The sequence below is a fragment of the Aotus nancymaae genome, unplaced genomic scaffold, assembly GCF_030222135.1.
Source record: "Aotus nancymaae isolate 86718 unplaced genomic scaffold, 86718_ANA_hifiasm-v0.15.2.pri h1tg000158l, whole genome shotgun sequence".
Lineage (NCBI taxonomy): Eukaryota > Metazoa > Chordata > Mammalia > Primates > Aotidae > Aotus > Aotus nancymaae.
The window spans coordinates 561,732-573,902 of NW_026988573.1; the positions used below are offsets into that span (position 1 = coordinate 561,732).

At 49.9% G+C, this 12,171-nt stretch overlaps 1 protein-coding gene across 2 annotated transcripts in view; it reads right to left on the bottom strand.

Moving 5' to 3' along the window:
* Positions 1 to 520: 520 nt before the first annotated feature.
* AK8 (adenylate kinase 8) overlaps positions 521 to 12,171 on the bottom strand; it is a 159,085-nt gene continuing 147,434 nt past the window's right edge. For both annotated transcript variants that reach the window (XM_064371761.1, XM_021674102.2), the window contains one exon: positions 521 to 1,388. In XM_064371761.1, the coding sequence (XP_064227831.1) occupies positions 1,151 to 1,388 (238 nt within the window). In that variant the 3' untranslated portion in view covers positions 521 to 1,150. The remainder of the gene's footprint in view (positions 1,389 to 12,171) is intronic.

Consider the following 12,171-nt stretch of genomic DNA (forward strand, 5'->3'; position numbering starts at 1 on the left):
ATCTGCCCGCACCCATGAGCACGCGGAGTGCGGGGACCGTGGTCAGGGCCTCGGGTCCCGTTCTCCCTCTCCCACTCACCACGTGCAGCCACAGACAAGTTATTTGACGTCGCTGAGGCCCCATTTCCTCATCTAGAGATTAAAAACAGCACTGATGGCTGGGCGCTGGCTCACGCCTGTAATCCCAGCACTTTGGGAGGCCGAGGTGGGAGGATCACCTGAGGTCAGGAGTTCGCGACCAGCCTGCCCAACATGGCAAAACCCCGTCTCTACTAAATATACAAAAAACTAGCCGGGCATGATGGCAGGTGCCTGTAATCCCAGCTACTCGGGAGACTGAGGCAGGAGAATCGCTTGAACCCGGGAAGTGGAGGTTGTGGTGAGCCAAGATCCTGCCATTGCACTCCAGCCTGAACAACAAGAGCGAAACTCTGTCTCAAAAAAAAAAAAAAAAGCCAGCGCTGATCTCACAGCAGTGAGTTGGAAGAGATGGGTCATGACACTTAGGGAGCATTCAGTAGGTCCCATGCCCTGTGCCCAGTCTTTGTAGGCATTAACTCATTTCCTCTCACAGCAGCCTTAGGAGGGTTTGTCTTACTTTACAAGGACCCAGAGAGGTTTAGTAACTTACCCAAGGTCACACAGCAGCACGCGGAGCCTCTGGCAGGAAGGGCCCTGCTCAAGGGGCTGTACTCGCCTGGCTTAGCACAAAGTTGCAGCTGCTTTGAGGAGAGCTGACCGGTGGAGGAGGAAGAGGAGTCATGGTGCAGGCAACCCCCGAGAGCAGGCTGTCCACGCAGACCTCTGCCTGGACTAAGGCATTTATTATCACTGAATAAATGATGTAATCAGTAAGGATTTACCTCTGAGGGTTGGGACTCCAAGGACGCACCATGCGTTGGTACTGGAGCCACGACTTGTCCCAGGTCCGACTCCAGAGACCCGGCCTGCACTCTATTTTCTCACCACTCTGGGCTTCACCTGTCCTGTGTCCCCAGACCCCTATATAAGGCCAGCTTCCAGCCACCTCACCTTCAGGATGCATGAGACTGTACCCAGCACTCTTTATTGGCTTTTTAGGGGAGCTTTCCAGAGGTGGGGGTAGGGGATGAACTCATTTCCCTGGGGGGCATTCCTGGCTCCGAACCCGTCAGGGGATTTTCTTGGGCAGGGGATTGATGATCCCGCTCTCGATGTATTCGAAGACTGTGTATGGATCCTGGTCCCCGTTAAGGGTGATGGCCGACTCATACAGCTGCTCCAAGTCAGCCGAGTTCCTGTAGAACAGATCCATTTTCAGCTTGACCTGCTCTTCAGAGTCCTTCGGGTTCTGCAGGAGACGAGCCTGGATCTCCATGGTGGGAGGTGGCTTGTACATGAGGTGGTACCTGCAAGGGAGGAAGGAAAGCAGGTGACCCATGGCCTGGCCCCGAGGCAGGGGAGAAAGGGACCCTCTACTCTTTTTTTTTTTTTTTGAGACGGAGTTTCACTCTTGTTGCCCAAGCTGGAGTGCAATGTCATGATCTCGGCTCACTGCAACCTCTATCTCCCAGGTTTAAGCAATTCTCCTGCCTCAGCCTCCTGAGTTGCTGGGATGATAGGCACGCACCACCACACTCAGCTAATTTTTTGTATTTTTAGTAGAAATGGGGTTTCACCATGTTAGCCAGGCTGGTCTCGAACTCCGGACTTCAGGTGATCCGCCAACCTTGGCCTCCCAAAGTGCTGGGATTACAGGTGTGAGACACCGTGCCCAGCCCAACCCTCTATTCTATTGTGGACCAAGTTAGAGTGTCCTGGCCACCACTGCCACCAAACATTTGTGTGCACACCGTTGACTGGGCCCTGGAGCCGCAGAGAGATCCAAGATGTGCTCCCCACTCAAGGGAGAGGGACAGGAGGATAGTGACAGGAGGACAGAATACAATCATATATGGGAGAATTCCTGCCTGCCTTTCTCCTTCCCTTCCCCCCTCCCTCCCTCCCTCTCTCCCTTTCTTCTTTACTTCCTTCCTTTTTTTTTTTTTTTAAGACTGGAGTGCAATGGCGTGATCTTGGCTCACTGTAACCTCTGCCTCCCAGGCTCAAGCGATTCTCCTGCCTCAGCCTCCTGAGTAGCTGGGATTACAGGCGTGAGCCGCTGTGCCCAGCCTCTTCTTCCTTTTTCCTCCCTTCCATACGATACGTATCTGCACTGAGTTCAGCGTTCTATCTGCTGCTGACAGTGCCATGGTAAGCAAGACAGGCATTGACCGTGCTTACGGAGCTCAGTCACATGAGGGAGTGGGACATTACAGCAACTGTGGAGATGGCAGGAAATAGCACAGTCATTCACTGTTGGGAGAGACCCCAGGGACAGGGTGACAGGAAATCCACGGTACTTGAGATGGAAAAGCTAAAGATGGTCCCCAGAATCACAAATCAGGTCCGCATTTTAGAAAAATCCCTGCATTTCCTTCCTGCCCTGCCCCACCCCACCCCACTCCTGAGTCCCTACCAAGAAATGTTACCCTGATTGTCAGAGGAGACGGCAACACCTGCCATGTCCTCAGTGTGCGGGCTTGTGCCCCATCTCCTCAGGACGTGCCTCAGTGACCGTGGGGCTTTCCATCCCATTTCAACGCGAATGCAGTGATTGTACCTGCTCAGACTGCAGAATCACACTCAGAATCTACCTCCTGTAATTGTGAGAAGCCTCCAAGGCAATTTGTGCCCGTGGGGATGTGTTTGCACAGCCACCACCGCTGGGATGTATCATGGTTGGAGGAAAGGGCAGTGAGATATACAGGTGACACTCGCCCAAGGCTGCTGTTTCACGTGCTGGGATTAAGCTGTCGGCCCCAGGATCGAGTGGGTGAACGTTTCACCAGTGTGTTGCTTTAGAGCCTTACACACAAATTTCCTGGTTAATTCTTCCAGGCAAAGAGGGTCAACAGATACTGCACAGAACAGTCAGTTGGACAAATTCCATTTCTATAATCGTCCTTCAGTGGTCACCAGTGTTATCGCTGCAGTGGTTCCACCGTGGCATTGGTCAGTCAGTTGGGTCTGGCCCCTGGCAGCCCCCAGATTGCCAACCACCAGGAACACAGCACAAACCTTTCCCCCGTGACTGGATCAATTCTTCTCAGAGTCAGCCGCTCCATGATGGAGTCAAACGGCACATTCAGGAAAAACACCCTATAAGGAAATAAACAATATTAATAGTGGTTTTTATTTCCTGTATTTTATGATGCTTCAACACCCTGGGGCCTTGCTAATCCTGGAGAGACTGTTCCTCCCAGGGCCTGTCTAATTCCTAGAGCCAGCAAGCAACATGCTTGCAAACCTGCCTCTCATGTACAACCCAACCTCTCCAGAGGCCGTTCACCCAACTGCCTCCTTCATCTGACTCTCACACCCCAAACCAGCATTTTCCCTGCCCTAAATCACCCCAGGGCTGGGTGCCAGGCAACCAGACACCATCCCTGTAGGCCAGAGCCTGCCAAAATTACTCAAACTTCGCGGTTCTATGCTCACTGTGATTTGTCTGCACCCTGGGACATGCTCTCCCCTCACTCCTGGTGCCTCCTGACCGACCCTGGGGGCCACCCCAGGTGGCCTTGCAAGGCGTGGTGTGCCCCCCTTTTCTTGGGAGGTGTGAGTAATAAACTCTTCTTTCGATGACATCAGCCTCTCTGTATCATCACCTGGTTACCTCTATACATGACATTTTTCGGTCCAATTAAGACAAGAAGAAGCACATGGTCATGGGGCGCAAACCCCAGGCTGGACTGTCATCACCCCAGATGAGGTGGGGCATCATTTCTCACGTGTCGGGGAGCCACTAGGAGCCATTGCTCAAGGCTCTGGGATACCACACTTGGAGGTCACCAGGGAGAGATGCAGGACAGAAGGGCTCCCCTCAAGGATGCGCTCAGCTCCCCTGATTCAGGACAGCTCTCAGCCTCCATCACTCCTGGGGGTGGGACGCCCCGGGGGAGGGGTCATTGTTTGGATGAGCTTCAGGGGAGCATGTTGTTCTCTAGAGCCACACAGACTTGCATTAGACTCTCACCTCCGCTATAGACTTGCTGCATGGGCTTGGGCCACTGACCCCAAGACTCAGACTCAGTTTCCTCACTATAAAATGGAGCTAATAATAGTTTCCTAGCGTTGAAGATTTAATGGGATAAAGTTCATGACAAGCGTAGTGTGAGGTCTGCACGGATTCAGTGCTGTTATAATTTAATCACCATTCCCGGATATCCTTCCTGGGACTTCGGGTTCCCTGACTGCCCCTGCCCTCCTTGGAGAGGTGGGATTGGTTGTTCTCAGCTTTCTCACTTTCTCAAAGGAACCCTGGACCCAAAGGAGCAGGACACTCCAAGACAACGAGCCCAAATCAGAACCCAGCAGAAGAGATGATCACAACTCTCAGACTGGGAGCACCAGGGAATTCATCTCTCAAACCCCTAGTTCCAATGGTTTAATCCCCACTCCCCTTCTTAGGGCAATGGATCACTTACTTTATCTAAAAACTTGTTTCTTCTTTTTGAGGCAGAGTCTCACGTTGCTGCTCAGGCTGGTGTGCAGTGGCGCGATCACGGCCCACTGCAGTCTTGACCTCCCAGCCTCAATCGATCTGCCCATCTCAGCATCCTGAGTAGCTGGGACTACAGATGCGTGCACCACCACACCCAGGTATGTGTTTTTTTAGAGACGGGGGGGTCTCACTAAGTTGCCCAGGCTGGTCTCGAACTCCTGGGCTCAAGAAATCTGCCTTCTTCAGTCTCTCAAAGTGCTGGGTTTACAGGCATGAGCCACCGCATCCAGCCTATATAAAACCTTAGGAGAGTGATTCTCCACTGGGGTGACTTGTCTCCCAGAAACTATCTGGCAAAATGTCTGGAGACATTTTTCGTTTTACCAGCTGGACGGTGATGCTGGAAAGCACCTTACAATGTACAGGACAGCACCCATCACAAAGAATGATCTGGCCCCAAATGTCAAGTGCACGGCTGAGAAGCCCTGCCTGGGACCGCGTGTGGACAAAGGGAATGAATGACAAGAGGTGCAGCTGCTTCGGCCGGGAGAGGTGGGGCTGGGGAAGATCCAGGACCCAGCTGCTCCCACCCACAGAGCTAAGCCGGGTCTTCTAGCACAAAACCTTCTTGGTTCATTTTTAGAAAATAACTTCTGGAATATTCTGTGACTCACTTACTATTTGCTCATTTGTCCTTGAATTCATTTATACATACATTTATCAAGTGCTGGCTGTGTGTCGGGCACAGTAGGAAGCTCCAGTGCTTACCAGCTCACCGCTTGGAATTTAGGGACTACATTTAACAGAGTCTCCTCACTGATGACATTGACAGGGTCCTATGACTAGCCTGTGCAGTGTCCACTGGGGCCAAAGTTGGTGACAACATCAGTGACAACAAAAAACATCAGTGACAGGTCGGGTGCAGTGGCTCATGCCTGTAATCCCAGCACTTTGGGAGGCCGAGGCGGGTAGATCACCTGAAGTCAGGAGTTCAAGACCAGCCTGGCCAACATGATGAAACCCCGTCTCTACTAAAAATACGAAAATCATCTGGGCATGGTGGCGGGCCCTGTCATCCCAGCTACTTGGGAGGCTGAGGAAGGAGAATTGCTTGAACCTGGGAGATGGAAGTTGCAGTGAGCCGAGACCGCACCATTGCACTATAGCCTTGGCGACGGAGCAAAACTCTGGCTCAAAAAAACAAAAAACAACACAAAAAGAAAAAACAAAAAAAACCCATCAGTGACAACAAACACTCCCTGTGCACCCAAAGCCTTGTATTCCTTTCACTTTCAAGAAAGTAAACTCAGGCCAGAAGCACCTCCACGTGTGAGGAAAACACACAAATGAGACCTCCCTCCTTCCCTCCTGGGGCAGGAGGCTTTTCAGTTCTTTTCAGGACTACCTCCTCCAAGTCAGTGAGCAAAAGCAGCCCCCACTGCCATCCTTGATTCTCCAGATGTGTTGAGCGGGCTGCCAAGAGGCCACGCTTTGGTAGGTCCAATGGACACTGGTTCCCATGGGGTCCGGACCAGCCTTTGGGGCACAGGTGTCACCTGCTCTGTCCAGAGCAACAACAGTGCGTGCTCAGGAAATGCCTGGGAAGGAATGAAGACGTGAATTCACGGCACCCAGGCCTAGCATTCGATTTAAAGTCACTGCCTGCTTGCTTTTCTTCCCCCATCCCTGCCAAAAAAACTCATCTGACTGGTAGAGCTGAGAGTGATCTAAAGTTCTACAGTGGGCGGGATCTTAGACAAGTAATTCCCAGGGACCAGGTGCATCAGAATCCCCTGGGAGCCTTTGATGGTGGATGCCTATGCCCCTCGCCCAGAACTGCTGAGCCAGCGGTACTGGAGGGAGCCCAGCGTGGCCCTGGTCACTGGAATCCACTGCCTTGGAGAACACCCGGGCCGGGGATTCTGAACCAGGCACCCCGCAGCTTCTGTGAGCCCCAGATATTAGATACAAACTGTTGATTACATGTGAGAATGTGTGCCCTCCTGGTTGTCGAGTGGGCGGATCAGATTCTCAGAGGGATGCTGTCCTTAAACGTGGTTATGAATCTGAGCAAAATCTCATTTTACAGGGAGATGAGGGACCTGGCCTTGGTAGAGCTGGGGCTGCCCCCAATCCCACACACTGTCCTCACACTCACTGTTCTCCTTGGCTTGTAGACACATTTTCATTCTCCTGATTCCCTCTGGGAGCCACCCTGACCCCCTCGCATCCCTGTGGCTTGGCTGGAACTACGGGGTATGGATCATAATCCTGAAAGACCCATCCCAAATGTCATAATCCCAAATGCTGAAATCTTGAAAGCTCAAAATCTCTAAAGTTTAAATTCTAATGTCTAAAATCCTGAAACTCACAGTTTCAAAAGATTAATTCCAGGTGTTGAAATCCTGAAAGCTGAATTCTGAGCAATTAGCGTGTTTTCAGTGGTGTGCGGGCTAGTTGCCTCATGTCAGGCGGGAGTATTACCTTGTTATTGTCTTGGAAACTAAATATGGTTTAAGGAGGTACCTATGGGTGTCAAGTTGGTAATGGGTGGACTTGTGGACTTAATTTTATGTGTCAGCCTGACTGGATGAAGGAGCACCTAGAAACGTGGTAAAGCATTCTTTTGGGCACGTCCGTGCAGCTGTCTCCAGAGGAGAGGGCTGAGTCTGAGAGGGTGGGTGGGGAAGACCTGCCCTGCCCTGCCCTCCCGTCAGTGTTGGTGGGTACTGTGGAATCAGCCAGGGTTCTAGAGAGAACCAATAGAGAAGGTGAACTGGTCTCTCTCTGAGAGCTGGGACAGGCTGTGCCTCTGCTGCCTTGCCCATCAGAAATGTGACTTCATCAAAGTGCTTATCACAGTGCTGACTGTGTGTGAGCACTGCACATGTACATGGAAAGTTTAAAACTTCCTCTGTAAATGGTGAGATGCCCTCTTTATGCATCTGCATTTGAGAAGGATAAAGTTTCTTGAGAGCTCAGGTCTCTGGATGACTACGTATGTGGTGGTGACCCGTCTGGATTTTTTGGTCAGTCTTGTCAAAAAACTTAGGTTGTGCTGAGGTGGGAGGATCTTTTGAGCCCAGGAGTTCAAGGCCAGGCTGGGCAACACTGCGAGATCCCATCTCTGAAAAAAAAAAGTTAGGTTGTCTGTCATGGCACTTCAGATGGCCACAGTTATAAAGCTAGGTTCCCACAATTACCAACCATAGTAGTATGCATTTATATATTTCATTTTTGACCTATTTCTTTATGAAGATGGTTCATCTGCTCAAAATTGCAATACCTGTGTGACGGTTAGTGTACCTGAGTGTTTATGCTTGAACTCATAAAATTATGGCCAATTTTATTGTGTAAAGTGGCCTACAAAGTGTTCTGTGGTGTTTTTAATATCTCAAATAAATCCCCTTTTCAAAATGTAAACAAACATCTTTTAAATAATTTAAACAAGTTTTTTCTAGAATTATATTTTTGGAATTTTGATCTTTCAGCATTGTGAGTTTCAGAATTGTAGACTTTAGGGATTTATGACCTTTCAGGATTATAACATTTGGGATTATGTTGTTCAGGATTATGATCGGTTCCTGAACTAATTTGCCCCAGGGCCGCAAGGCCAGGCCTGAGGGATGCCCAGAGGTCACCAATCTGAGCACTGGCTCCTCCTGGCCACAGGAATTTGTTTAGGAGGCAAGGCTGATCCAACCCAGGTCTACGAGAGGCCACCCCAGGGTTTGCTGGAGGGAAATGAGCTTCATTTCTGCTGAGACTGCAGCTCAGGGTTGCCTGGGGACTGCACAAAATGACAGCCTGAGAATGCAGTGTACCCCAAGAGCAGAAAGATGGCGAGAGACATCGTTTGGGGCCCTGGATCAAGCTGTGCCTGCAGCTAACCTCGGCATTTCACTGATGTGAATATATACATCTCTTCTCTTGCCTAAGCTGAGTTTCCTGCAATTGTTACCCAAAGGACACATCATATGACCAGTCTTTCCAATGCCACTTGCTTCTAGAAAATGTGTGAACTTAAAACAATTGTGAGTCCCTGAGCCACAGTCTCTCCTTCGAGGCCAGCTTCTCCCGCGGCCTTTCTTCTCCCTCTCTCACTTTGCCCATGCTGTTGGCTGAGGTTTGCTTCTGCCCAGTTGCCAGGAAGCCCCTCACTGGGGCCTGATGAAAGCTGCAGCTGCCCCTCAAGGAAGCAAGTCCAACTGTTTCCCCAGCAGCCTGGAGGGGCCGGGAGCCATGAACACCCACGTCCTCCCTGCACACGCGCTCGATAATGACTTCCACTCACAACGTGCTGCAAAATAACAGCCACCAAATAAAACATGTGAGATCGGGGAGTGTGTAAACACAGGGAGTGCAGGTGTTGCAGTGGCTTTCATCCCTGACGCTGTGAACATGCAGCCCCCCTCGCACCCCCGGTACTGCGAGGCCCAACAGCAACGCCGAAACACGGCTGTCACTGCGGCTGGCGGCTCTGGATGCCAACGCCAGCAGAAAGAAAGCCGGTTTGGAAATCCCTGATAATTGAAGCTGCTTCATAAACAAGCCCCATTTGAAAGATTTTTAACCCAGCGTATCAAGACTGCTTGTCGTCATTCAAGGGAATGGCTTGTGAAAGGCTGGCAAGATCAGACGCACAAGGACACCAGATGGGTGCTTGAAGCATGCTGCTGGGGACAGCCTTGCTGCGGAGGGCCCTGCTCCATGCTGGAAGCTTCTGATTATCCTGGCTCATGGCGCCCAGTGCGAGAGCCGGGTAGGAGGTGCAGGGGCAGCCCAGGCCACTGTGCTGAGAGCTACTGCCCTGTGCATGGCCCCAGCTGCTGGTTTTTTTGTTTTGTTTTGTTTTCTGCTGTTTATTACAGGAAAGGGAGAATAGTGAAAGCAAAGAATATTCAAAACAGGGTGTGCTGGGCAGACCCTCCTGGTGTGGGTGAGGGCAGTGGGTGCCTGGAGTGGCCAGGGGCAGGCACTCTACCTGCCCCTGGGATTACAGAACTTCAGCTTGGTGGATGCTTCAGGAGGGGAGGTGGAAGGTGTCTTGGGAGGCCTCTAATCCCTGCTCCAGGTGGGCACCCTGGATCAGACGCCTCAGCACCTCCCTGGAGCTTATTAACAATGCAGATCGCAAGCCCCACTGCCCACGCACTGGATTGGAGTTCACATTTTAACAAGATCTTCAGCGATTTGTAGGCATATTAAGGTTGGAGAAGGGCCACTCTGACTGGTGTTGAGAATCATCTGGAAGGCTTGCCTAAAACACGGATTCCAGGCACCCCTTCCCCTAAGAGCTACTGGACCAAAATCTCCAGGGAAGGGGCTGGGAGGCCTGTATTTGTAAATCAGCCGCTCGGGTGATTTTCATGCCCAGGCAGGTATGGGAGCCATGGCTGTCATCCACGGTCTCACCCTCAGCCGCACCCTGAAACCAACAAGAGCTTTGAGCATACTGAGGCCTGGGCTCCACGCCAGGAGATTCTGGTGTAATTGGTCCAGGGTGAGGCCTGAAAATGGGGATTTTTAAAAGCTCCTCCCTGGGTGTGGAGGCTCACACCTGTAACCCCAGCCCTTCGGAAGGCTGAAGCAGGAAGATCACTTGAGCTCAGAAGTTCCAGACCAACCTGGGCAACATAGTGAGACCTCATCTCTACAAAATTTTTTAAAATTAGCCCAGCGTGGTGGTGCACCCACAGTTCCAGCTAGTCATGAGGCTGAGGTGGGAGGATCCCTTGAGCCCAGGAGTTTGAGACTGCAGTGAGATAATCACACCACTGCACTCCAGCCTGGGTGACAGAGCAAGACCCTGTCTCAATAAATAAATATATAAACAGACTGGGCACAGTGGCTCATGCCTATAATCCCAGTAGTTTGAGAGGCTGAGATGGGCAGATCACCTGAGGTCAGGAGTTTCAGACCAGACTGGCCAGTATGGTGAAACCCCATCTCTACTAAAAAATATAAAAATTAGCCAGGCATGGTGGTGTGTGCCTATAGTCCCAGCTACTCGGGAGACTGAGGCATGAGAATCACTTGAACCTGAGAGGTGGAGGTTGCAGTGAGTGGAGATCATACCACTGCACTCCAGCCTGGGTGACAGAGCAAGACTCCATCAATCAATCAATCAATCAGTCAGTGCTCCTTGAGTGACTGTAGTGTGTAGCCAGGGTTCAGCACCACTGCCCTGATTCAATCTACTTAGTCTACCTAGTCTACTGGGTCTCAGAGAGCTGAGGGGTTCACACTCTGTCATCCTGAGCATAGGTGTCAGATACCCAATGACAACTGGGATCTCCTGACCCACCCTTGTAATGGCCCCTCTAGCCACACTGCCTGAGGTCCTGTTTGAAGCACACAGGAAGCCTCCTTCTTCAACGATCCTGAAGCTCATCCCCTGCTTTCATCACTGAAAACTGACGGTGAAATTTACTCTGGATCCATGGATAGATTTGCTAAGTTGAGAGATATAATGTACATCTTGATCTTAACCAATAAGCCTCCATTATTGCGAAACCTACACAAAGCACTATGATATAACCACAAGGAGATACCACTTCACATTCAGTAGAATCACTATTACACATTTAAAAATAAACAAATAAAAGTGTTGGCTAGACTGTAGAGAGACTGGAACTCTTGAACATTGCTGGTGGAAATATACCATGGTCCGGCCCCCATGGAAAATGGTATGCTGGCTCCTCGAAAAATTAAAGAGAGATCCACCAGTTCCACTTCTGAGTAGATAACCAAAAGAACTGACAGCAGGGACCTGAGCAGATATTTGTACACCAACGTTCTTAGCAGCATGAATCGCAACAGCCAAAAGGTGGAAGCAATGCAACTGTTCATCAGCAGATGAATGGATAAACAGAATGTGGTACATACAGCCATTCATTGCTTAACAACAGAGATACCTGCTGAGAAATGTGTTGTTTTGTGAACATCACGGAGTTACTCATACCTAGTTAGGCTACAGTCCTATATGGCATATGACTGTAGTGAATACTGTAGGTAATTATAATGCAATTGTAAGTATTTGTGTATCCACACATATCTAAACATAGAAAAGGCACAGCAAAAAAACTGTATCAGAATCTTATGGGACCATCATCGTATGTGTGGTCTGTCATTGACTAAAATGTTGTTATGCAGTGCATGACTGTACATACAATGAAGTATTATTCAGTCTTAAAAAGGAATAAAATTCTGACACATGCTAAAACCTGGATGAAGCTTGAGGACATTATGCTAAGTGAAATAAGACAGACACAAAAGGACAAACATCGTATGACTCCACTTTTTGAGGTTCCTAGTCAAATTCATAGAGACAGAAAGTAGAATGGGGCTTCCGGGGCAGGGAGAATGGGAAATCAGGAGTTAGTGTTTTTAATGAGTACAGAGTTTCAGTCTGGGGTGATAAAAAAGTTCTGGAGATGAATGGTGGTGATGGTTGTACACTAATGTGAAGGTACTTAATGCTACTAAACTGCACTTAAAGATGGTCAAAATAGTAAACTTTATGTTATATATATTTAACACACACACAAACACAAGTAGTGAGTAGACATTATGATGAAGGCAACTAGGGGAGAGAAGTTCTCTGACCTTGAATAAACTTACAATGTAATGAGGTTCTGAATATA